This window comes from Etheostoma spectabile, chromosome 17 (assembly GCF_008692095.1).
Source record: "Etheostoma spectabile isolate EspeVRDwgs_2016 chromosome 17, UIUC_Espe_1.0, whole genome shotgun sequence".
NCBI classification, from domain to species: Eukaryota; Metazoa; Chordata; class Actinopteri; order Perciformes; family Percidae; genus Etheostoma; species Etheostoma spectabile.
In genome coordinates, this window is record NC_045749.1 from 18,929,340 (window position 1) to 18,954,596 (window position 25,257).

At 40.6% G+C, this 25,257-nt stretch overlaps 2 protein-coding genes across 2 annotated transcripts; one reads left to right on the forward strand and one right to left on the reverse strand.

Annotated features, from left to right (window-relative positions):
- Positions 1-2,776: 2,776 nt before the first annotated feature.
- polr1b (RNA polymerase I subunit B) lies at positions 2,777-14,139 on the forward strand. Its single transcript, XM_032541479.1, has 15 exons — positions 2,777-2,953; positions 3,784-3,951; positions 4,318-4,464; positions 4,567-4,699; positions 4,819-4,955; positions 5,898-6,121; positions 7,165-7,336; positions 7,601-7,772; positions 9,438-9,719; positions 10,270-10,403; positions 11,124-11,294; positions 11,465-11,621; positions 12,194-12,390; positions 12,479-12,729; positions 13,125-14,139. The coding sequence occupies exons 1-15, from the start codon at positions 2,777-2,779 to the stop codon at positions 14,005-14,007; spliced, it is 3,405 nt and encodes a 1,134-aa protein (XP_032397370.1). The 3' UTR covers positions 14,008-14,139.
- A 52-nt stretch (positions 14,140-14,191) lies between these two features.
- On the reverse strand, positions 14,192-19,483 carry nanp (N-acetylneuraminic acid phosphatase). Its single transcript, XM_032541480.1, has 3 exons — positions 19,310-19,483; positions 16,753-16,911; positions 14,192-15,635 (listed from the first exon to the last, which is right to left on the reverse strand). Exons 1-3 carry the CDS (start codon positions 19,397-19,399, stop codon positions 15,138-15,140), a joined length of 747 nt encoding a protein of 248 aa, XP_032397371.1. The 5' UTR covers positions 19,400-19,483; the 3' UTR covers positions 14,192-15,137.
- Between the last annotated feature and the right edge of the window lie 5,774 nt (positions 19,484-25,257).

Below are 25,257 nucleotides of genomic sequence, written 5' to 3' on the forward strand. Positions count from 1 at the left end.
CATATCCTCCTGCAGCATATCTGCTTCCAGGTAAATCCTCCTGCAAACACTCAGCAGTGATGCACTTCCTGTTTGTGTAAAGTTCCGAGAGTCTGTGTCAACTGCTTATCTCTTAAAGCTACGATAGCAGTCCCATCCATGGCTATTTACAGAAGTCTTTGCAGGTCACAGTTTGATGTGTGCTATGTACAGTCATGGACAAAATCATTGGCACCCCTGGAACCTTTCCAGAAAAGTGTTACAATGACAAATGTTTTGGTATACACATGTTTATTACCTATAAGTGCATTGGAACAGCACAAAAAAGCAGAAGAAAAAAGGCAAATTTGACATCATTTTACACAAAACTCAAAAAATTAGGTTGGACAAAATTGTTGGCACCCTCAACTTAATATTTGGTTACACACCCGTTGGAGAAAATAACTGAAACCAATCTCTTCCTATAACCATCAACAAGCTTCCTACACCTCTCAACTGGAGTTTTGGACCACTCTTCTTCTGAAAACTGCTCCAGGTCTCTCAGATTTGAAGGGTGCCTTCTCGCAACAGCAATTCTGAGATCTCTCCATAGATGTTCTATGGGATTTAGATCCGGACTAATTGATGGCCACTTCAGAATTCTCCAGCGCTTTGTCTCCAACCATTTTTGGGTGCTTTTTGAGGTATGTTTTGGGTCATTGTCCTGCTGAAACACCCATGACCTCTGACGCAGACCCAGCTTTCTGACACTAGGCCCTGCATTATGGGTCAAAATCTTTTGATAATCTCCAGATTTTGTGATTCCTTGCACACAGTCAATGCACCCAGTGCCAGAAGCCGCAAAACAACCCAAAAACATCCTTGAACCTCCACCATGTTTGACTGTAGGTACTGTGTTCTTTTCTTTGTAGGCCTCTTTTTCTTTTTCTTTTCTTCCTGTTTTCTTTAACCAGTAGAATGTCCTGCTTTGCCAAAAAGCTCTACCTTAGTCTCATCTGTCCACAAAACGTTCTCCCAGAAGGATTGAGGCTTACTCAGGTATTTTTGCAAACTGCAGTCTGGCTTTTTTATGCCTCTGTGTCAGAAGTGGGGTTCTCCTCGGTCTCCTACTATAGCGCTTCTTCTCATTCAGATGATGATGTACGGTTCGAGCTGACACTGATGCACCCTGAGTCTGCAGGACAGCCTGAATTTGCGTGGAAGTTGACTGAGGTTGTTTATCCACCATTCAAACTATCCTGCGTTGCATTCTTTCATCAATTTTTCTCTTTTGTCCTCGTCCAGGGAGATTTTTCACACAATGACATTTTTAATAAATATTCTCCAGAAATAATTTAATCGCTTAGTGGGTAAAGGTAAATAATAGAACAGCTAGAACAGTCTGGTAGGTTCAAAAAAGTACATTAATTTACTGTAATGTAGCCGTTAAAGACAACACTTATCATATTATGATATATCCAAAACCTAAGACCATATCCAGTCTCATATCAATATATTGCCCAGCCCTAATATCCACATATATAATTACGTCCAAAGCTATTTTGCACCCACAAATACAACAGTTATGTTTTTTTTTTCAGTTGACTTAATATACCAACAAACGCTAGCGGCAATTAGAAGTCAGCCTTAGAAAGACAACCACCTTACAACTCGGCTACTGAGCAAATCAGAAGGTAAATAGAAAGTAGTGTCTGGTGTGTGTGCCAGTGTTTATGCATTTGTGTGTCAGCCTATTCCCGCATTTGGCGAGTGTTAATTTCAGACCTTTCCCCCGTACTGTGAAACAGTAGCCATTTCATTTTCTTTGTAAATGTAAGAGAACTTGATTAAAGAAGAATTTTCAAGATGCTTGAATCATCTCCTCAATGGAGTTTGTTTTTCAACAGCTATTTATTGATTTTACTAAGGTATATTGTTAATAATTTGCAGAGTTAATATTGTTCTTTGGTGTTCAGTTCATACAGGTTTTTCAAATATCATTTAATAAAAATATCTTTTTTTTGCATCAAATCGTGGGTCAAAAATGGTGATATGAACCGAATCATGGGTTTGGTGTATCGTTAGCGCCCTTCTCAAATGGCTTGTTTTCACATGACGTAAGACATCATTGTATAGACTATTCCTTTGCAATTTAACACCACATTAGCCTGAGGGTTATGCCAACTAAATTTGGGTCATCATCAATCGACTCTACATTCCTCCTTCATGCTACTCTGGGAATCTTTAAGCAGGGTCTGTTTTCAATGTTTATTTATAATCGAATTTCTTATTTATTTCTAGGAGGAATTTGTCAAATGGAAGGGCTCCCTCTTCTTTCGCTTCATGGTGGCGCTGGTTGACTCAGTCTCTGCCATCGCCAGGTAAATCACACTGCGAAGATAGAAAGGTGATAAATAAGAAAATAATTTTAGGACTTAAAATGTTTTAATTCAATTGTATTTATAGCATCAAATCATAAAAAAAGTTATAACTGTATACTACTATCCCTGTATGGATGTGATATGAATTAATGTGATTTGTTGTCGGCCTGGCTCAGGATAAACACTTTGTGAAACTACTTAAAATCAAGAATTTCAAATTGTACAGTATGCAAAATCCATGACTCTGCATAATACGTGCGGCAGAGATGAAACAGGAGACCATTTACGCCACAAGATGGCAATAGACCAACAATATGCAATCTGCGACGAAAAATAGCACCGAAGAAGAGAAGGTTTTCCGGTTCCAGTGGGATGCACTTCCTGTGTCACCATGTACATGCCTGCACGTGTGGTAAACAAGCCTTAGGAGTGCAAGCATGAACTCTTCAACAAAGTGGAACAATTTGCCCAAAGGTCCGAGTCTAAAGAATCTGACAGAGGGAGGATTCGGCGTCCTGAAGGAGTCTCAGCATGCCGCTGTTCAGGATTTAACCAAAGCTCACATCGAGTCGTTTGACCAGGCTGTCACTGACGGACTCAGCCGCGTTGTGCAGGTCCGTTCAGCTTTCTTTAGAGAAAGTTATAACCACATGACAACGTAGATACACTTAAGATACAATTAGAAAACGTGTCAGTTAAGCAATGAATGAATGAAGCTGAAAACTTGTTTATCAAACTTCAAGGGCTTGTCTTTAAAGGTAACGTCAATTGAAACGACACCCTGCTAATGTTAAGTCAAACGATGTTAGCTTTTAACGGTTAGCATAACTTAAAGTTACATGATTCGTTTTTGCTTGCAAACATTTGCTTCTAGCAGTTCTCAAATTATGTGTTTTTGTCAGTTGTGTTTGAGAAGCTTATATATGATAACAATTTGGGACACACGACGTTTTCTTTATCTGTTTGACACTTCAGTCGACTTATGAAAACGAGTGAGCTGTAGTTTGGTTTTCCCAGGTTGCTAGCATCAATACTCAATGGAAGTTAGCCAGGTAGCTAATAATTCATAATTTCTTCATTTTTTAACTCAAATATTAGGTATAATTCTATAAAAATGAGGGTTATTGACCCAGAATTCCAAAAAGTACTGTAAAATAATTTTCCATTTTTTTTGTGATCAATAAATATCTATCTATCTATAACTAGTGGTAGCACGGGGGTGTTAATGAAAACTTCAAAAAAAAGGGACAAAAATGTCAAATTTGTCAGTTTTTTGACCCAGAAGGACAACACAAGGGTTAAACTTTCACAACTTGTATTGTCCGTTTCAGCGCTCCTGTGTACATTTGGCTGTCACACTCAGTTTGTTGCTCGGTGTAACCTCCTGTCAATATATTTCCTGCAACGTTTTAAATGTTTTTGTGGCGTGACGTATCTTTTTCAGTCCATCCCTCCTTTGGAGTTCACATTCAAAGAGGACAAGATCAGCCTTGCGTTTGTTGAGGCCACGCTCTACAACCCAGTGGTCGCCAAAGGGAGCATCTGCAGGGAATTGAAGGTGTTTCCAGCAGAGTGCAGGGGCCGAAAATGTACATACAAAGGAAAGCTGGTGGTAAGTTTGAGATGTAATTATTAGGGCTGGGACAATATGCTTTTGTCACAATTAGATTTGTTCACGATCCATGGGTGCCGATTTGATTTAAATTTTCATGTATTGCTTTTCTAGAAGTGTTGTGATTCTGTAGTATAGAGTATTGCAATTTGTTTTTCCTTCTTTAACAAAAACAAAAGTTGAATAATACACTTCTAGAGACAATTTATCATGAGACATTTTTAAAGACCATACATGCAATTTTCTTTTCCCCCAAAACATACAACTCATCACATACCTCGTAATCCTAAAGATCTAAACTGCATGTGAGGGGTATGAAAATACTCTGGTCAGTTCTTGAACTGCTTGTGTTTTGTATCACTGCAGGCGGACGTCAGCTGGTCAGTCAACGGCGTTCCCAAAGGCATCATCAAACAGTCCATGGGTCAGTTGCCCATCATGGTGAAGTCCAAGATGTGTAACCTGCACGGCATGTCCCCCAAAGAGCTCGTTAAACACCACGAAGAAGCAGAGGTACGGCACACATTTTAAAACATTTGCAAGATGAACAGAAATGCATTGCATACGAACATAATTTTATGAATGACTTACAAACTCTGTCTTTAACATGAACAGGAAATGGGAGGTTATTTCATTGTGAATGGAAATGAGAAGGTTATCCGTATGCTGATAATGCCAAGGAGGAACTATCCTATTGCCATGTCAAGACCGAAATGGAAGAGCAGGGGCCAGGGATACACTCAGTTTGGTAAATATAACATGCAGAAGCACAGTAAAAGCAGCAGTGTAATAATAGCCCAGGCTCAATAATTCCAGCTGTGTATATTGCGTATCATTATGGATGTCATCAGAAATACCCTCTCACAGGTATTTCCATGCGTTGCGTGAAGGAAGAACACACAGCCGTCAACATGAACCTGCATTATCTGGAAAACGGGACCGTAATGCTGAACTTTATCTACCAGAAAGAGCTCTTCTTCCTCCCACTAGGCTTTGCACTTAAGGTAATAACAAGGGTTGATGTATTTTAGAAATTAAGAAGCCTGCAGCATTCATTATTAAGTGAAGAAAAGATGTTGAATATCAACATACCAATACCTTAAAACAGTGTTTCGTAAATGGGGGTATGGGTACCCTTTTAGTACTTTAGAGTACTGCAGGGATTACATGACATTTTTTCAAAATGGTAATATAAAATATGTCCTGCATAATTCCTAAAATAATTATACTGTAATATTGAATTAATTTATCGATGGATTCTAACCATTTGAAATGCAGCATTTAACCGTCCTATTGTCCTTGGGTCAAATTTGCCCTCTTTTTCTATATTAGAAATTTGGGTTTCTTTGGACTAAATTGCCCCAAATGAACACGGATGGTTTCATACAACGTTCTAAGCAATTAAAATGAAGAATCGGATCACATTGTTTTATTCAATTTAATATAATTTGAAAAAAATGGTTGAAAAACCGCATCCTAATTAAACTTTGACCAAAAGTTTCCCTCTGATCTTAACTATTAATCAAAAATAATGCGCAATTTCTTTTTTTTTTACTTTGTTATTTGGTATAATTTCATATAAATGAGGTGTATTGACCATGAATTCAAAGAAGAAAACAACTGTAAAACTAGTGGTAATAAGTTGTTGTAAGTGGTGTATATACAGGTGGTAGTCGGGGGTTGGGCTAAATGTTTTTTAAAAAAGTGTTTGTTTTTACTTTTTTAAATTTTGACTCGGGATGGTAAAACAAGGGTTAAATGTAGTACATCTATCACTACCAGCGCTGTAGTGTACCTCCCTACAGACTTTTGTTTTCATGTTTTGCGCTGGTCGGGGTATACTACAATTCAAAGGGGGTTACAATAGTGAAACACGTGTGTATAGATGGAGATCTAGATAGATCTCTCTGTTAATCCAGCTGATTTTTCTCTGCACACTCGTCCAGGCGCTGGTGGACTTCACAGACTTCCAGATCTATCAGGAGCTGATCAAGGGCCGCGAGGACAACTCCTTCTATAAGAGCTGTGCGTCGGAGATGCTGCGCGTCGTCATGGAGGAGGGCTGCACCACCCGCGCCAAGGTGCTCAACTACCTGGGAGAGCGCTTCAGGGTCAAGATGAGCCTTCCCGAGTGGTACACAAACGAGCAGTGCGCCAACTACCTGCTGGAGTAAGTTTTTCTGACAGACTTATTTTTTATTTTTATTTAATTATTAACCATTTCTATTTTTATCAAAACAGGACACACAAAACATACAATTTGCAACATGAACATATCCCCCTCCATCATACCGCCCACCCAGACAGAACAAGAGAAGATGACAGTAACTACAATGTTCAAGATTATTAAAAAAAATAACAAAATATTCTATTCTAGTCTATTCCCAGCACAAAGCTTCTTAGAGCCCTCCAGACTAGGGGTCAAGGCTGTTACCCATTATTAGTAGTTAATGAAACTGAGTACCGATATTTGTAAACGTTACGCATTTACAATGAAAAAAAAATCTCAAAATTGAAGTGACTTTGGAATGTTACAAACTCCAACACAAAACTTTTTTTTATTTTTTTATTCTTGAAGCAATTATTTAAGAAATGAGAAGCTTTCAACATACTACACAATAACAGATGGTCAGATAGTGTAGTGGGCGGGACATTAAGTCAGAGTCAGTGGTGAGTGAAACCAAAGCAGAGGGACACACACACAGCTGTAGCGGAGCCAAAGTAGCACACTTTTTAATTCATTAACTTTATCGGTTATCAGGCAAATAAAATACTGATACCCACCCCCAAGCCCACTCCTGGATTGATGGCACCCCTTCCTTCCTCCATCCTCTGAAAATAATCTGTCTGGCTCTCATTAAACTAGTCTGGACCCAGCTCCTTATGTGCTTATCCATTCCTCTTAGAATTGACCCATCTCCCAGAACATAATCTTGTGTTAATCTTGTACCATAACCGCTCCAAAGTTCCTGGACCTTGTCACAGGACCATAGGACATGAAGTAATTGCCCGTCCTCTGTCTTACATTTCCAACAATTAGCTGTGTCTTTTAGAGCAATTCTAAACACACTGGAGGGAGTCCAATAGAAGAGATGCGTAATCTTGAACTGGACAATATTTATTTTATTTTCCCCCACAGCCTAACAGAAACAACAAGGTTATGGGTTTTTTGGTTACGCTTTAGTAAAGTGAGTTGTGTTGTGTTTTGGCCAGCGAGTGCATCTGTATCCACCTGAAGTCCGGTGTGGAGAAGTTCTACCTCCTGTGTCTGATGACCCGGAAGCTCTTCACGTTTGCCAAGCAGGAGTGCATGGAGGAGAACCCCGACAGCATCATGTGCCAAGAGGTGCTCACTCCCGGTCAGCTCTATCTCATGTTCATGAAGGTAAGTTCATCCAGGGATTTGAACGAGCACTGTCCTTTTATTGGCCCCTGGCGGTTGCATAACACCGAAGGAAACAAGGCATTCTTGTTGCAAGAAAATGTAAAAGCCTTTAATTAAATGGGTATTTCATACTGAAATCTTATTACATCAAAATACAGCAACCCACGAGTAGCGGCACAAACGGCCCTCTTTGGGGTGTTACATGTTATTTTTTTTCTTTTAAATTTTGAGTTATGGATTTAACCCCTGAAATATTCCCAACAGGAGAGAATGGCTGCCTGGTTGCTGTCTGTAAAGCTGTCCTTTGACAAGCGAGGCAGCAGACTGACTGGAAGACTGAGCGCTGAAAACGTGATGAAGATATTCAACATGGGCACTGACCTGACCAAACCCTTTGAATATCTGCTGGCAACAGGGAACCTCACCTCCAAGACAGGTACGGCCAGATGAGTTTAGCATGAGGCTACATCCACACTGCTACCTTTTGGTTTAAAAAGAATATCGTTTGCTAAATTTACGCCCCACGTCCGCACTACTGCAGCGTTTCCGAGCCCATAAAAGGGAGATCCAAATATTCGTTCTGAATAAATATATACGATCCAAATATTCGTTCAGTGGGTAAGCATTCGCCTTTCAATTTTGGGATTTGAATATTCTTTTTTTTTTTTTTTTTTTTTAAATGTGCAAGCAGGCTCAAATTCCCTGAGGTGTTTTGTCTGGATTAAGCTGCACGCTAAATGTCCGCTAGCTGCTGGCTTATTTAGGCAGCGCTATGTCGTCCATCTCAGCCAAGCTCGGAGAAATGTTGAGTTACATGCGAGCAGGCTGATGTGAGTAGAGTATGGTTATTACGTAGCAGCCTGGTCTCGTTTTCAGGCAACTGGATAAAGGTAAAGATGTACGGCCGTTCAGAATGCTATTTGCTCTAGTGAGGCTGGCTATGCTTTCATTCACAAACACTGCGTCTGTAGTCACTTATCAGACAGACGCTGGTCTTTCTGTTAGTTTTTTGTCTGAATTAACTTTTGGAGAAAAGCAACCCAATGTCAACCTACTGTGGACAATCGTGTAACCAAAGGTCAGACTCGTCTGTCTGTATCATGGCATGATAGTCCCGTATCTCAAGCTTGGTTGCCTTTTCCTTTTTTTTTCTTCAAAGCTCCCAACAAGTGCAATGGGAAATGTTGGCTTCCCATGCTGCCACTGCCAAAGCTTCTAATATTCACTGTTTAAAAGCCCCGAAGCTTTGAAGCTCACAAAATGGTATTCGATACAGCCCTAACATTTGGAAACAATGCCGCCCCCCGTTTTGGTTTGGAAACACTGGGGTTGCTTTTTAATCTGGATGGGCAGAAGCGGAGACGTTTGGAAACAACAACACACATCAGTCAGTCTTAGATAATAAATCCCTGCTCTGCATTTTTCCCATTGTTGTTCTTTCTCCAAAGTATTTTATACAGCCATGATTTAGTCAGACATCTGCTTCCTGTTTACACCTGCGTGCGCGTGTGTGTGTGCGTGTTTGTTATGTGATATGTGATATATGTACTGTGTATGTGTTAGATGTGTTAATATAGACAAAGATTAGTTCTGCTACTGGAGTTAAAACTCTTGTGTGGACGGAGATTAATTTAGTCTTAAAAGGACAGTGTAGATGTAGCCTGAGTTCGTGTTGGGGCATAGATATTAGGGCTGCATCCCGATATCGCAATAAAGACATCATGAAAGGCTGCGACATATCGTAAAAGACACTAAAAGAAAATATCAGAAGAAAACTGCACTTTTAAATATAGTTGTCACTTCTTTTAGGGGTGCCTTTGTAAATTCAATTCAATGTTTAATGTATTCAATAAAAAAATGTTGGCAAGGATTTCAGTAATTTGTTTTAAATTCAACAAGCAATTTGTTCTAGTTTAGCAGAATACTTAAAGCAGCAGAAATGCAGAACTGAGTACGCTTTAAAATCAGTTTATTTATTGCGTGTAATATTGTTGTAGCAATATTCATCAACGCTATTGCATACTTAACTCATATCGTGCAGCCCAAATACAAATGTGGTCAATCTATTAAATGAACACCGTTTCCCGCTGTCTGGGCACAGGTCTCGGCATGCTGCAGAACACAGGCCTGTGTGTGGTAGCTGACAAGCTCAACTTCATCCGCTACCTGTCCCACTTCCGCTGTGTGCACAGAGGCGCTGCCTTTGCCAAGATGAGGACCACCTCTGTCCGTAAGCTGCTGCCCGAGTCCTGGGGCTTCCTGTGTCCTGTCCACACTCCGGACGGAGAGCCCTGTGGACTCATGAACCACATGACGGCCATCTGTGAGATTGTGGCCCCAAGCTTGCCCACCACGTCCCTGCCCGCCCTGCTCTGTTCCCTTGGTGAGTCAAAAATCCGGCTACATTAAGCCATAGGGGTGTAGCGATACATCGATCTGGATCGTTCTATCAATTCAATCCAACGATCCAATATAAAATATCAATGTATACCGTCATCTTTAGGCTGCGCCTTTATTTTGAAATTCCCACTTTGTATTTATTCTTTTTATTAAAGAGTAGTTTTTTGATAATTTAAGTATTTAAGAGTTTATTAATTAAATTGTCAAATCATATTTTAGTTCCTTTTTGTAAATAAATATAAATGTAACTGTATTAAATGGGCTGATGTATTGTCTCGTATTGGTCGCAGGCAACTGAATTGGGTCGAATTGAAATCGTACCGTGGCAGACTTTGTGATATCGGCAAATATTGATTCGTTGTCCAAAGAATCAATATAATATTGTATCGTGATAAAAAGTGCAACCCACACCCCTTAAATGTCATGAGGCACAAATGCATTTTTGGATGAAGTTATTGATGATTCTGTCAGACACATTTTAAAGTACATGTCAGTGGGCGGAGTCGCAATAGTACAAAATTTGTTCTCTTAAGGTGTTACTCCAGTGGATGGATCTCCAGGCAAAGCCTTTTCCGACTGCTTCCCCGTGGTCCTGGACGGCGCTGTGTTAGGCTGGGTGGAGACGGAATTAGCTCCGATTCTGGTCGACTCACTGCGCAGGTTTAAGGTACGTCAATTGTAAAATATATACAGTGTCCACTAGGGGTGGGAAAAACAATTGGATGTTGTGATTGTTGGACGCTCAACTTACTTACATTTAGAAAGCTTTGAAGGCTGGATCCTAAAAATGAATAATCATAAATAAAGCTACTAGGACTGCACTCTAATTTCAGTGTTTCCTTTAGGAGTTTTTTAGCATTGGGGGCAGGTCTGTCTGAACTTGGCAAATCAACATAAAGGAAACTTGAATTTGATCATTTATTGCCACACAACGTAAGTTTCAGGCAGCCCCCTTCCTCAGCGTGTGCTCAGTCTATTAGATCATTTTTACTGCAGACGGTGACTACATCAAAGCAGAAAATCCATGTTATGTACTTCTTTACAAATGAAAAATGTCAGACTGACGTGATGTGCATTCTTCTTAGAAATTAGTAGACTAGAATTAGTTTTTAGAAATGTCTCATGATATATTTTCTCTAGAAGAGTATTATTCATCTTTTGTTTTTGTCAAAGAAGTAAAAGAAAGTCGCAATAAGCAACACTAAAGAATCACAATACTTCTAGAATGCCAGTGAGTGAAAATGGCAATACAAATCGAATCGGCAGCCATGTATCACGGAAGAATCGAATTGGGACAAAAGCATATCGTCCCAGCCATGGTGTCAACTGTCTGTACCACCCACACTGTGTATGCAGGAAAACTGATATTTAAAACAAATACCTTCAGGTGCTAAAAGAGAAGAAGATCCCTCCCTGGACTGAGATCGTTCTGGTTCCAAAAACAGGCAAGGCCAGTCTGTACCCAGGCCTGTTCCTCTTTACAACCCCCTGCCGCATGGTGCGGCCCGTACACAACTTAGCTCTTGGCAAGCAGGAGTTGATCGGCACCTTTGAACAAGTAGGTGTACACTATGATTTAAAAAATAAAATATATATATATACATATACTGTATATTTTGATTTGGTCTTTATATTAGCAAGATACCTGAAGCACAACTGTGAATGTTAATTTGTTTTGCATATCAGTTGCTGAAACCTGTTTAATACTCTTTTTCTCTGTTGCTCTAGCTTTACATCAATGTAGGTATCATGGAGGATGAGATTGATCCAGGAGTGACCACACACCAGGAGCTCTTCCCTCACAGTATGCTGAGCGTGGTGGCTAACTTTATTCCCTACTCGGACCACAACCAGAGTCCTAGGAACATGTACCAGTGTCAGATGGGTAAGTCTCAAGACGACTGTTAAGGTGCTGACACACTAGGCAGAAGACAAACTAGTGGCGCAGGCTTTCTAAATCTGAAAATTTGCTTTGAATCAGCCAGTGGCAGCACAGAGCCTCCGCTTTATTCCCTGTAAAACCGCAAAAACTAGGGCGATGGGTGGTAATTGTCGTGCCTATTTTTGATTACTTTAGATTTTTGGGGCATTTTTAAGCCTTTGACAGGACAGCTGAAGAAATGAAAGGGGGGGGGGGGGGGGGGGGGTTGACATGGAGCAAAGGGCAGCATGTTGGAGCCAAACCCAGGCCCGCCGCGTCGAGGAGCAAACCTCCACATATGGGCACCCCCTCCACCAATCATGCGCTCATCATGCCTAACTTTGACCGACGGCCAACCACCTCCCTGGTGTGTCAGCACCTTTTGGGGGGGCCCCCGTGCTCCTACACAGGTGTACAGGCCGATACAATTTAAATACGTCAATCTTTTCATTACCATTTTGAGCTGCTGTTCGCATTAGCCTTGCATAGTCATGACGCATTGAGACCATCAGAGATGAATCCCCTTCTCTTTTCAGGTAAGCAGACGATGGGCTTCCCCTTGCACTCCTTCATGGATCGCTCCGATAACAAGCTGTACCGGCTGCAGACCCCACAGAGCCCACTGGTCCGGCCCTACATGTACGACCACTACAACCTGGACAACTACCCCAGCGGAACAAACGCCATCGTTGCCGTCATATCCTACACAGGCTACGACATGGAAGATGCCATGGTGAGGAAAACACAACGGTCAGTGTTTTTTTTTTCCCCGGTAGAAAAGTGGAGCAAAATATCATTGTGAAACAATTTGATCATATTAGATTGTGAACAAGTCGTCATGGGAGAGAGGCTTTGCCCACGGAAGTATCTACAAGACAGAGCTGGTGGACTTGGCAGAAAAGGTGCGGGGAGAAGACAGCGTGGTGTTTGGGACCAAGCCAGGTGACCCCAAAGTAAACAACAAACTGGATGCCGATGGACTGCCATTCATTGGCTCAACACTTCAGTACGGAGACCCCTTCTACAGCTACATCAACCTCAACACCGATCAGACTTTCGTCAACTTCTACAAGTAATTTCATCAGAAAAACAAGTTCTTTAATACCAACACTGCTTACATTCTTTAGTGTATTTAATTTTGCAGCTAAACAATATCAAATTACTAGTTCTGTCCTCGACTAAAGAAATCCTTAGTCTCTTAACACCCACAGGATTTTGTTGACTAATTGATTTAAATCGACAGATCTGTAAAAAATTATTTTCTCCAGTCATGCAAAAGTACCACTTTCAATCTTGTTCTTTACCACAGATGTGCTGATAAGTTTCTTTGATAGAAGTAATTCAGCATTAAAAAGGATAAGAAGATGACTAATTGTCTAAAGAAGTCTATGGCTACTGAGAACAAAACGACCGTTTGCACTACAATTTACAAACCCCAATGTGAATGTGTTTTGTTTTTTTCTCCAGGAGTCAAGAGGCCTGCGTTGTGGACAACATAAAGATCTGCAGCAACGACACTGGCTCGGGCCGTTTCAAACGTGTCTGCATCACCATGAGAGTGCCACGTAACCCCACCATCGGGGACAAGTTTGCCAGTCGCCACGGTCAGAAGGGAATCCTGAGCCGCTTGTGGCCGGCCGAGGACATGCCCTTCACAGAGAGCGGCATGGCCCCCGACATCCTGTTCAACCCGCACGGCTTCCCCTCCCGCATGACCATCGGGATGCTGATCGAGAGCATGGCCGGCAAGTCAGGCGCCCTGCACGGCCTGAGCCACGACGCCACGCCCTTCACCTTCTCCGAGGAGAGCTCGGCGCTCGAGTACTTTGGCGAAATGCTCCGGGCAGGCGGATACAACTTCTACGGCACGGAGCGGCTCTACAGTGGAGTGAGCGGCCTGGAGCTGGAGGCCGACATTTTTATCGGAGTGGTCTACTACCAGCGGCTGCGTCACATGGTGTCAGACAAGTTCCAGGTGAGGACCACGGGAGCGCGGGACAAGGTGACCAACCAGCCCGTGGGGGGCAGGAACATCCAGGGAGGCATCCGTTTTGGGGAGATGGAGCGAGACGCCCTGCTGGCCCACGGCTCGTCATTCCTGCTTCACGATCGCCTCTTTAACTGCTCGGACCGATCCGTGGCTCAGGTGTGCGTCGACTGTGGCAGCCTGCTCTCCCCTCTGTTAGAGAAACCACCACCCTACTGGTCGGCCATGCGCCACCGCAAGACTGTCTGCACTCTGTGTGGTAAAAGCGACTCTATAGACTCAGTGTCTGTCCCTTATGTGTTCCGCTACTTTGTAGCCGAGCTCGCAGCAATGAACATTAAGGTCAAATTAGACGTTAAGTGAATTTTGCTAGACAACCAGTGAAGATGCATGTCTTAAACTCCACAAATCAAAGTTTTATGAAACTGCTGTTTGATTAAAATTGGTCTTTATACCTTATGAAGCTGCTACAACTAACCATGCTAAATAAAGATTCAAAACAAACTGTAAGTAAACTGTGTGTAAGAATAGCCAGGAGCCTGAGACATTAATCTCCTTTTTCAAAAGTGTTTTATTGGTCAAGATTGTGAGGCAATGACAAATGCAGCATATGATGGAATGAATGTGTTGACATACTGTATGTTAAAGGTGTGTAAAAAAATAACCCAAAGGTCCTTTTGTACAGTCAGTGTTGAATAAAAATGATGCTGTACCATTCTACCAAGAATTCAGATCCTTTACTTAAGTAAAAGTACCAACTCACACTCCATGTGGATTCTGCAAGGAAGTCCTGCTTTAAAATGATATCCAAGTAAAAAAATGCTGGGTCATCGTTGAGCTAGTTTGAACTACAAACTTTTTGAATCTTTAACAATCTATTTGATCAGTATCGTGTTTCTTTCAATGTACTGTACATCCATAATCTGTATAGTAGCTTTCAGAGATGTAGTGGAGTAAATGGTAGAGTGCTTCGCTCTGAAATGTAGGATACAACTAAAGAAGCAGAAAATAAAAATACAGTAAGTACAGTTTTGAGATACTTAAGTGCAGTAGTGTGTGAGTAAATTCTTACCTGAGTGCCCACACTTTCGCTGCACTACGGACTCCATGTAGTACTACAATGACATTATGTTAGCGTGTAAGATCACTAGCAGAACACATAAAACATGTCAAAAAGCACCCTTGCTGAATTTTGTAAAAATGAATCATTAAGGCTGGGTATCATTCAAAAAGGTTTGATACCAATAACGTAACTTTGATACATACTTTTTTTGAAATCCATTTTAACAAAAAGAAATGATATTACGGCACTTACTACGTGAGCCCACTTCATGTAGAGTTTTTCCAGCATTAGATCTTGGTAGAAGCATGCTTATTTGCTCACTGACGCTAATGAGATTTACTTCTTAGGTATTGAATGACGAGGAATGTTTTAAAACTATGGAGGCAATTTATTCACTTGTATTACACACGGTTTCAATCACCAGTTGACCTTATTGTTCCAGTAGTTGTAGAATATCTGGCAGGTCCAACACAGTAGGGATAGTGTAGACTGGTTTCACTGAACCATCGGGCACAGGGCCTCCTTCACTGCTGATCCAAACGGTAGCCCGTACTCTAGCGTTAAAGCCCCCCTGAATATCCGTGTCCAGAGAGTCTCCCACCATAATACAGTCCTGGGCCTCCACCTCCAGCATGTTGAAACACAAAGTGAAGATGGAGGCGTAGGGTTTTTGCTCGGGGTGTTCGCCCCCGATCACGATGGCATCGAAGAACTCCTCGCACGCGACTGCCTCCACTTTCTCCCTCTGAGTTCGAGCTTCCCCATTGGTCAGCAGCAGCAGCTTGTATCTGCTGCGCAGTTGTTTCAGGAGACTGCAGATCTCAGGGGACAGACTGAGAACCTCCAGGCGACTCTTTTTCCACAGGTAGTAACACTTAGCGGCCAATGAGTGTGTGGAACAACTGCCCCCAGCTTCTTGGACGTGGGCCTGTAACAATTATTACATAATTGTATCATCACAATTTTTTTATGTAATAAAGGTTTCTTTGTTTAACTGCAATTCATTTCTAACTCTTAAGGGGTATTACTGTTGATAATTGTAGATTTTCTTTTTTTTTGGGGGGGGGGGGTCATTTCTGCCTTTAATTGACAGAAAGGGGAAAGGGAGACATGCAGGAAGTCATCACAGGTCAGACTCGAACCCTGGACCTCTACGCCAGTGTTTCTCAAATGGGGGTACGCTAAGGAGCACTGCAAGGGGTATGTGAGATTTTTTTTTTAATATGTTAATTTAAAAATATCAGTCATGCATAATTCACTGAAAAATTAAACTATAATAGTAAATAATTTCGTAATGGATTTTAAACATTTGAAGAGGCATTTAAATGCTTTTCAGTTACAAAGTTGTTGTTTAGTCAATCAGACGGGTGGTGCTGCGCTGTAATGGACCTCTTTATAGAGGCTTTTTTTTGCGCTGGTCAGTGGGTCCTTGGCACAGAGAATATTTCACAGGGGGTACAGTATTGAAAAAAAAAAAGATGTGAGAAGCACTACTCTACACATACGTGCACCCACTCCTCCAACTGAGCTAACCCGGCCACACAATAATTGTCAATTTTATGTTCATTTAAAAAAAAAAAAAAAAAGGTTTTATGTGATATAAAGGCATGGTATAGAATAGAAGGCCTTTATTGTCATTATACACAAGTACACGGTACTTGTGCAACTAGATTAAAGCAATCCCTTTACAGCGTTGACACAAAAAATATGAGAATATAAGATAGCAATATTAAATATCAAAAATCAAAAATACAAAGTCGAAGATATAAAGTGTAGGTAGTGCAGAGAAAAAAGTAGGCTATATATAGTGGTATAGTGTATAGTTAGTAGGCTGTGTACCTGTGTTATTATTATTATCTGGGTCACATAACCTGGACATAACCAAAAGATGCTGGGATTCTTTCAAAACTTGAATTTCTTTGAAAAAGTAATACATAAAGATTTTTTTTTTTTTTTTTTTGACTGAAAGAGACAATTATATTATTAAATCACAATTATTTCTGAGATTAGTTGTATGGCAAAATGTGTAATTGTTGCAGCTCTACCTGTATGCTCTCCTCCCAGTGACCCACCCGGACCTCATCGATGGATCTGCCGGCTGACGGGTCAAAGCGCTCGTGGAAAAGCTTCAGCTGGAACTCGTCACAAATGCTGCTGATGGTTTTGTCGTCGAGGGCCAGTGTGCTCTTCAAAAGTTCACTGGTCTAGAAGATTCAAATACAACAGATAACCCTTTCAAATTGAAACCACGTGTATCTAATTCAGCGAGAAACCACAAGAATAAGTGAAAATATGCTTCATCTGAGGTGGTCCTGGGACTGAGATGCAACAACTCTCAAAGGTTATCAGCAGCTGTTATCTTATTCTGAGAGGGCAGATGATGCAATGCTGATCAACAGACTACATGAGGACAGGAAAGATTTGAGATGACCCCAAGCTGAAGTACCGTCATTCGATCGAGAAGTGTATTCATTGCAAATCGTACAGGGTTTGGTCTGCCTAGCAAGTCTATTGACAGACTTCAGTATGTCCAGAACTCTGCGGCTAGGTTGCTCACCCACACAAAACTTGGTCTTCACATCACTCCCATCCTGAAGAAGCTCCACTGGCTGCCAATTAAGTCCCGGATCAAATATAAAATTCTCCTACTGACATACAAATCTCTCCATGGACCTGCACCTCAGTACCTAACAGATCTGCTCCACCCATACATTCAGTCACGGTCCCTGTGGTCCTCTGACAAGGACCTGCTTGCTGTCCCTAATTCCAGGCTCAGGACATTTGGTGACAGAGCCTTCTGTGTCAGTGCACCATCGCTCTGGAACAAGCTTCCTCTTGCTATTCGCTCTGCCTCCTCTATTATAACCTTTAAAACCCATCTTAAAACATACCTCTTCACTGAGGCTTATGGAATTTAATCTCTCCTGGCCTCTCAACTTCATCTCTTAACCCCCCCCTCCCCCCGATTGTCAAGCGCCCTTGGGTTTGTGAAAGGCGCTATATAAGTCAGTTATTATTATTATTATTAATTTATTTATTTGTTCAGTGAATGTTGTTGCCACCTTCTATCAATTAGTCCTTTCAATTTCGAGCCTTCTTTGTGTTTTAAAAATAGCAATATTTGATGCATTTTGGCGAAAGTTACGCTTTAATTTTATATAATATCTAGTAAGGGCGCCCTGCTCGTTCTCTCGTCCATTTAAGGGGTCCCTGGCTTAAAAACATTGGTTTAGGCTTAAGTACATTCTATGACTTTTTGTAAAATATTGAAAAATTGAATGACTTCTCATCTCTTGAGGAACATTATGGACAACATTGCCAGATGATTTAAGTAGGTTATTTTTAGTCAACTGTAACTGTAAGCTGTATATTTATGTGCACATTGTAAAATAAATAATCCCTGTACGGTTTTACTTTTTTTTTGTAATAATGGTGTGTTGTTCCTGCTCTCACAATTCAAAAGAGCTGCCGTGTAAAATGCCCATCAAGTTAAGCGAAAACACCTTTGTGTGTGTGTGTGTGTGTGTGTGTGTGTTGTGTGTGTGTGTATATGTGTGTGTGAGTGCGTGTGTAGTAAAAAGGCTATAAGTGAAGTACATGTGTCTCAAAATTGTAATAGAGTAAATGTAGATAATTTACTTTACACCACTGAAAACAAAGTTACACACAATAATAAAAACATATAAAAAATGGACACCGGTTAAATAATATGTTTCAGCTGAATTTAAAGCTTGTTAACCCTTGTGTTGTCATCCCGTCAAAATTGAAAATCAACACTTTTGTTTTTACATTTTTGTCCCATTTTTCAACACTTTTCTTTTTTTCAATGTTTGTCACTTTTTTGACATTAGCACTAACTTAATACCTTTATTTTGACAGTTATTTTTGGTATTTATGGTCAGTAAACCTCATTTATTGGAAATTATGCCTAATGTTTGAGTTAGAAAAGCAGAAATTGGTCATTATTTAGACTAAAATTAAAGGAATGTATGTTGATGGATAATCACAGATTATCCATAAATATGTCAACTTTTACTCAATCAATACTATTTCAAAACCACTTCAAATGCTATAAAACTGAATAAGACACCCCAAAATTAATGAAAGTAGAGATCTGTACTTGCCAAAGAGCGTTGTGTGAAATCAATCAGATTATTTTGGGTAATTACAATTGGGTAGTTAAAATAACACTGATATAGGAAAACGGGTCAATTTGACCCGAGGACAACATGAGGGTTCAGTTAGCTTAACACTAGCGGAGTTTGGCCCCGCCCACCTCCGTTGAACGGGACTCCAATTGGAAAAGACCACCGTTGACAGTAACCAATCACCACAGCCATTTTAGCTCAATTACCGCTTACGTGGTAGTCACAAAGCAACCTGAATTAAGTTAATTAAACGTTATTCTTAAATAAAAATTTGAATTGAAAAAAAAAAGAAAAAAAAAAGTGAATTAAACGACATTTAACGTTGTCGTCTGGTAGACAAGTCACCAGGCCACGCCCATTGAACTGAGTACGTTGAACACGTAGCTAGCTAGCCTACGTTACAAATATGGAAGCTAGCTTGAAATGCTACATGAAGAATATCAGACTTTATCACCTTTTGTATGGCCACTCTACCTGCCCGACTGGTTTCAATGAGCGTGTTGTCCAGGTCAAACAGTATCGCTTTCACAGATTTACCGTCCATTGCCGCAGCCCACTGGTCATTCTTGCTACACCCAAAGACAGTTGAAGAACACCTACAGCAAATACATTGCGAAAGTACTGCCGGGTAAACTGCATGATGGGAGTTGTAGTTCTGATAAATGCAAGCCTGTTGCAGTAGGCCTACTTGCGAGCGTATTCCTCGAGAGGGCGCCATTAAACTAAATATTTTTTTGCCAGCCGTTCATTAGATTTATGACACGGACCGAGCGTTGATTTACTTATGACTTTATACAATTACATGAAACCTTATTATAGGCCATATGTAGGCAGGAAATATAGGCAGAATTGCTGCTTATATGTAAGCAAAAGAAATATTACAGTTTCAAAATTTATACAAATTTACAAAACCGCCCCAATTCATGAGGGTAAATAGTCACATTTTGTTTTATTAGATATGCTTAATTTAAATAAATGACTGTAAAGGTAGAATAGAATTATTTAAAATATGAAAAAAGTATGAGTATACACACATGACACACTAAAACAGCCTATGTGGTTATTTTGTTAGAAAAAAGGCCAAAATAGAGCACTTCACCTTATTTGACACACCACCACACACCACTCAGCATTTTCCATTACATTTCCATTACGACAAGTTTTCCATGTAACTAAAGACTGCTTATATGTCACTCCAAAATTATTTATAGAAAGGAATTATCAAAATGAAAGTAAAACAATATGTATCATAACTTGCCATATTGCCATTTCAAACACATATTCCGTGACACACTCTTTCAAAATCAAAACATACCTCAGTTCTTATGCAACCGTGTCCTTTAATTCCTCTCTCATCTGGCAACGGGCCAGAGGCTGACACGCAAACAGTGTGCAGTACGCCTGTTGCACCAGCACAAATCACAATAATCCTGTCTCACATTACCTGACAGCATTGCAGCTCATGTGCTTGTGTCTTTAAGAGAAACCTGATTTAACCATTTCAATTAACTTGGACAGAATAATGAGATAAACTATAAATCAAGGAATGGTGTGAGAAGCCTAACCTGCTATTATCTGTCAGAACAAAGACCGCTTGCATGCAAAAGGAGAAACGTGCTTGATTAAATGACAAGCAAATGAGCTCAAAACCTTCTTTTTTTAATTACCCATAACCTTAAAAAGGGGAAGAGAAACATAAACAGTGGATTTGTGAAGAGTGAACTTACAAGTGTAAGGATGGAATTTCCCTTTTGATGTAGAGGGGGGAAAAAGAGGCAAATGACTGGCCTGCGTGTGACTCTTCCAAGAAAGTGCAGGCATCTGAAGGACCGGTGAGCCCTGGTGTCTTTGTCTGCACGACACCATTCCTCTTTTATCTGTGTGGGTGGCCGTGGCTGCACACAGTCCCACGCTATCTCTCAGCTGGCCACCGATCCCCTGCAAAGTCCCATTACTGAGGGTGTCATTCCAACAAACACCTCATAGGATAACGTAGCTCCCACAACATTACCCTTGCAAGATAACACTTGAGTATTGAGTGTTTTTTAACAATATGAAATAGCTATCTAACTAAAGGCTTTTTTTTTTTTTTTAGCTTTTTGCAGAAAAGAAGAGTAGCTTTGAACCTTTCTTCTTTTTGGAATATTTGCGTTCCCTTCTAAAGAGCACCTTCGTTATGTGTTTGAACTTCTGAGCACTCCAGACCTTTTCTCATCATGAGTACATTTGATCTGCCTCATTTTTCCATTAGTTGAAATTTTTTATGATCACCTTTCATGTTCTTGTGACCCTCCTTTGATTCTATATCATATGGGGCTTTATCTGGACTCATTTTATTTGGTTAATTTATTGAATATGTTGAATAACAAAAGGTTCAAACACAACATAAACTCACAAGCAAACAAATAAATACAGAAATGTCCTCAACAACACACAAACAACAAATTGGCAGCTGAAAGAATATTGGTCCTGTTCAAAAGGGCTAGAAAGAAGTTGCCTCAGGCAGGGTGTGCCTCAGGCAGCTATAGGCCAATCTTGTCTGCTTTTTCCAAAATATTGGAAACAATTATCACAGAACAGCCAGTAGAGCATCTAGAAAGCAACATACTTATCAACTCCAAACAGTTTGGATTTAGACCAGGTTACTCTAGAGAAATGGCGAACTGCCACCTCATCGAGAACACCAAGAGTAAGTTGGACAAGGGTAATGTTGTGGGAGCTGTGTTTATAGACTTAAAATAGGCCTTTGAACCTCTTGAAGACATTCACAACCTTCAACAGGCTACCGGCTGGTTTGCATCATATCTGGAGTATAGATAGCAATGGGTTAAAATAAACACTGAACTCTCAACGCCACTACAATCCACAATGGGTATCCCACAGGCCTCCATCTTGGGGCCTCTGCTCTTTAGTTTATATTTATGTGCTATACAAATAAAGCTGCCTTGCCTTGCCTTGCCTTATATACAAACAATTTATCAACATGCTGTCAGTCAGCCAACTGTCAATTGTATGCTGACGATACAGTAATTTACGCATCAGCGAGGACACCTGTTGCAGCAGCAGAGACCCTGACCAAGAAAAGGGAGGGTATATCCCAGTCTCTCAAAGACAACAATCTGACGCTTAATGTCAAAAAGACTGTATCTATGTGTGTCTCCATAAGAGGGAAAGCCAAGTGTACTATCAAAATATACCAAGAGGCCATAGTTGAAGTTGAGGAATTTAAATTTTTAAGTGTTATTCTGGATTCACAATTCAAATTCAATAAACACATTAACAAACTCTGTAAAACTGTCCGGACAAACCGTTTCAGAATGATAAGGCATCACATACCTGTCAAGACAGCTTTACTGTTTTTTCATCACTTTCATCACTTTTTTCAGCACCACTGTTTGATTGTACAGAAATACAAGCTTTTGCATTTTTATAGCTTTATTAAGTTCTCTTTTCTTAAGCGTTTCCCTCTTCTCAGGGTTAATGAACTCAGAGTTTTCATTAAACTTGCTTTCTGAAACAGATCCCTCAACTCTACGTGACACCAGACACGTAAAATAAGTGCGCAGGACACCTACAAATCGAGATCTTTCAAGTATTCACTCACACAGATATAGCCTATTGGAGATACTTCTGACCAAAGGATGCCAAATTCATTATCTACTTATCTACATATTGAACATTCTACAGAGCTGAAAGATTTGAATCAAAAATGCCCACAACGCTGCTGTGATAGAAAGGAGAGCGATACCTGGAAATCAGCTGTCCTTTCTTTGTCAAGGTGCTCCTATCCAGCCTTGCTTCGGATTTAGAGCCAAACTACGGCCACTCACGCACGTAGATGTGAGATTTTATCGCAGCCAGGGGAATGTATGAACTACAGTCTAAATAGAGAAACACGGGTGTGCCTAATGGCACTTGTCATAGCAACAAGGGGAGTCTGGCAAACTGCATGTACACACAAACCAAAACAACGTGATCTGGGGCAGGACGTGCCTCTTTGGGTGGTTATACAATGCTCTCCGTGATCAAGGAGCGATATGCTTTTCTGCTAAGCTTATGTAGATTGTGTGTTAGGGGCCTCCAGCAGCCTCTCACCCATAGACCATCAGTACAGTCAGTATCATTGTCAAATTCAATGAATTGTGTCAGTGGGGTTTACTTGGAGCGTGAGTGTCCCTTATGAAATGACAGGAGCTCTGTGAAGGCAAACCTGCATGAAATATATATTTTTTTAATCTTTTATTCAAGCTCTGATTACTAATACTGATACTTGCATTGAGTTGTCAGATGAGCTGTCAGATGATGTACACATGACCGTACTATATCATATCCAACTTTTCGTAGACAAACGTGGTCTTTTTTTCTGAGGAAACTACATTTGATCCACTTTGTCAGTGCATTTACATGGACAGCTGAAACTGGCATAAGGCCAGTTCTCCCCACATTGTAAAAAGGGCTTAGTTGTATCAACTTAATAACGAGTTGCATGAATTGTTTAGAGTTTTAACAACTCTTTCCTGTACAGTAGGTCGCGCTCTGCCAACGTACAACTGGTTGTAATAGGGCTTTTTCTTTTGGTTGACTTTAGTCAAAATCAACTTGGATAGGGAGGAGAACATGGTCTACTTGTCCGTCTAGAAATGGGTCTCTTTGATAGTACTTCCCATGGCAAAGTCCTCAGTGGGTTCAGTATGGTGGCCGACAGGGGCAAACGCCCTGCAACTTAAGAAAACACATGCAAACAGACAAAACACAAGCAAATTAAGAAAACAACTTCATTAATTTGACAACACATGCACAGTATTCAGCAAACGTGCTTGAAATACAGAAATTATGCAAAAAGAAAAGCACACAAACTCCCCCAAAAAAGTGATGCAAAAAGAAAAGCAGATACAAAAAAAATAAAAAATGTTTTTGATCTAAACAGTACAGCAATAATGCTCATGAACACAATAACTTTTTCAGCAGACTTCAATTTCAATTTCAATTCTCAGTTTTATTTATACAGCGCCAAATCACAACAACAGTTATCTCATAGCGCTTTTCATAAAAGAACTGGTCTAGACCGTGCTCTGGGATGTTATTTACAAATAAAACAACAATTCCCACCAAGAGCAACCACTAGGCGACAGATGGCAGGGAAAAACTTCCTTTTAAGATGCAGAAACCTCGAGCAGAACCATGACTCAGGGTGGGCGGTCATCTGCCTCGACCGGTTGGGGGTGAGAGAAAGAGACAGAGAGAGAGAGAGAGAGAGATAGAGAAAGACAGACAGAGACAGAGAAGAGACAGACAGAGAGAGAGAGAGAGAGACATGGAGAATTGTAACAGAGGGTGTCGAGCAGGAACATGGAGGCAGCAGGTGACTCCAACCACAGATTCCACAGCTCCAGAGCCAGAAACACTAGCAGGAAGCAATAGGAGGAGAGAGGAGAGGGGCGAGAGAGCACAAGACGGGAAAGGGAAGAAGTCAAGTTAGTAACATGCATTAATTAACTTTATTTAACTTTAACTTTAATTAATTAACTTTCTCTCTGGACCCCATAGAGAAAGTAGGGGAGAGGAGGATGTTAGTCAAGCTGACATCCATCATGGACAACACCTCTCACCTCCTACATGACACTGTGGGGTCCCTGAGCAGCTCCTTCAGCAGCAGACTGATACACCCACGGTGTAAGAAGGAGAGGTACCGCAGGTCCTTCATCCCGGCCGCTGTCAGACTCTACAACGCCTGCACTACCTGATAGTGTTGTAGTTTCTGTTCCTGTTTTTCTCCCATCTACATCACACACTTTCTGTTTATCTTTAATATTGGTATTTATATTATTTTATTACAAGTACTTACTTTTCAATATTTATGGTCTCAGGTTAATATAATTTAAATTATGCTACCGACTCTTGCTTCTTTGCTCTAATTACACATTCAACTTAATTTTTAACGTCACTTACACCGCAATATTGTTTCTCTTATCATGGCAACCGCACTTTAAAATTCCTTTTGTTTGACGGCATTTTACTTACTCAATCTACCATATTTTCATTGTCTATTTCTTGCCTGTATTTCTTGCCTTGTATTTCTTGCCTTGTATTTCTTTCGTGCTCACTTGTTTGTGTGTTATTGTTTTGTTTTTTGTTTTTTGCTGTTGCTGCTATGCTGCTACTTGTAACGACAGAATTTCCCCGTCGTGGGATAAATAAAGTATAATCTAATCTAATCTAATCTAATCTAATGGTGTGAGGGTGCATACAGATGGAGAGAAGGAGGAGGAGAGAGGTGCTCAGTGCATCATGGGAAGTCCCCCAGCCGTCCAGGCCTGTAGCAGCATAACTGGTGATGGTTCAGGACTCACCGGAGCCAGCCCTAACTATAAGCTTCATCAAAAGCTTGTTGTAGTTTTCAGT

Excerpts from the sequence above, each read along its gene's own strand:
- nanp (XM_032541480.1), bottom strand. The coding sequence starts at position 19,399 with ATGGACGGTAAATCTGTGAAAGCGATACTGTTTGACCTGGACAACACG. Across the intron at positions 16,912-19,309 it reads GTAGAGTGGCCATACAAAAG|ACCAGTGAACTTTTGAAGAG; the intron begins GTGATAAAGTCT and ends TGAATCTTCTAG. Across the intron at positions 15,636-16,752 it reads ACTGGGAGGAGAGCATACAG|GCCCACGTCCAAGAAGCTGG; the intron begins GTAGAGCTGCAA and ends TAATTGTTACAG.
- polr1b (XM_032541479.1), top strand. The coding sequence starts at position 2,777 with ATGAACTCTTCAACAAAGTGGAACAATTTGCCCAAAGGTCCGAGTCTA. Across the intron at positions 4,700-4,818 it reads CCAGGGATACACTCAGTTTG|GTATTTCCATGCGTTGCGTG; the intron begins GTAAATATAACA and ends ACCCTCTCACAG. Across the intron at positions 4,956-5,897 it reads CACTAGGCTTTGCACTTAAG|GCGCTGGTGGACTTCACAGA; the intron begins GTAATAACAAGG and ends ACACTCGTCCAG.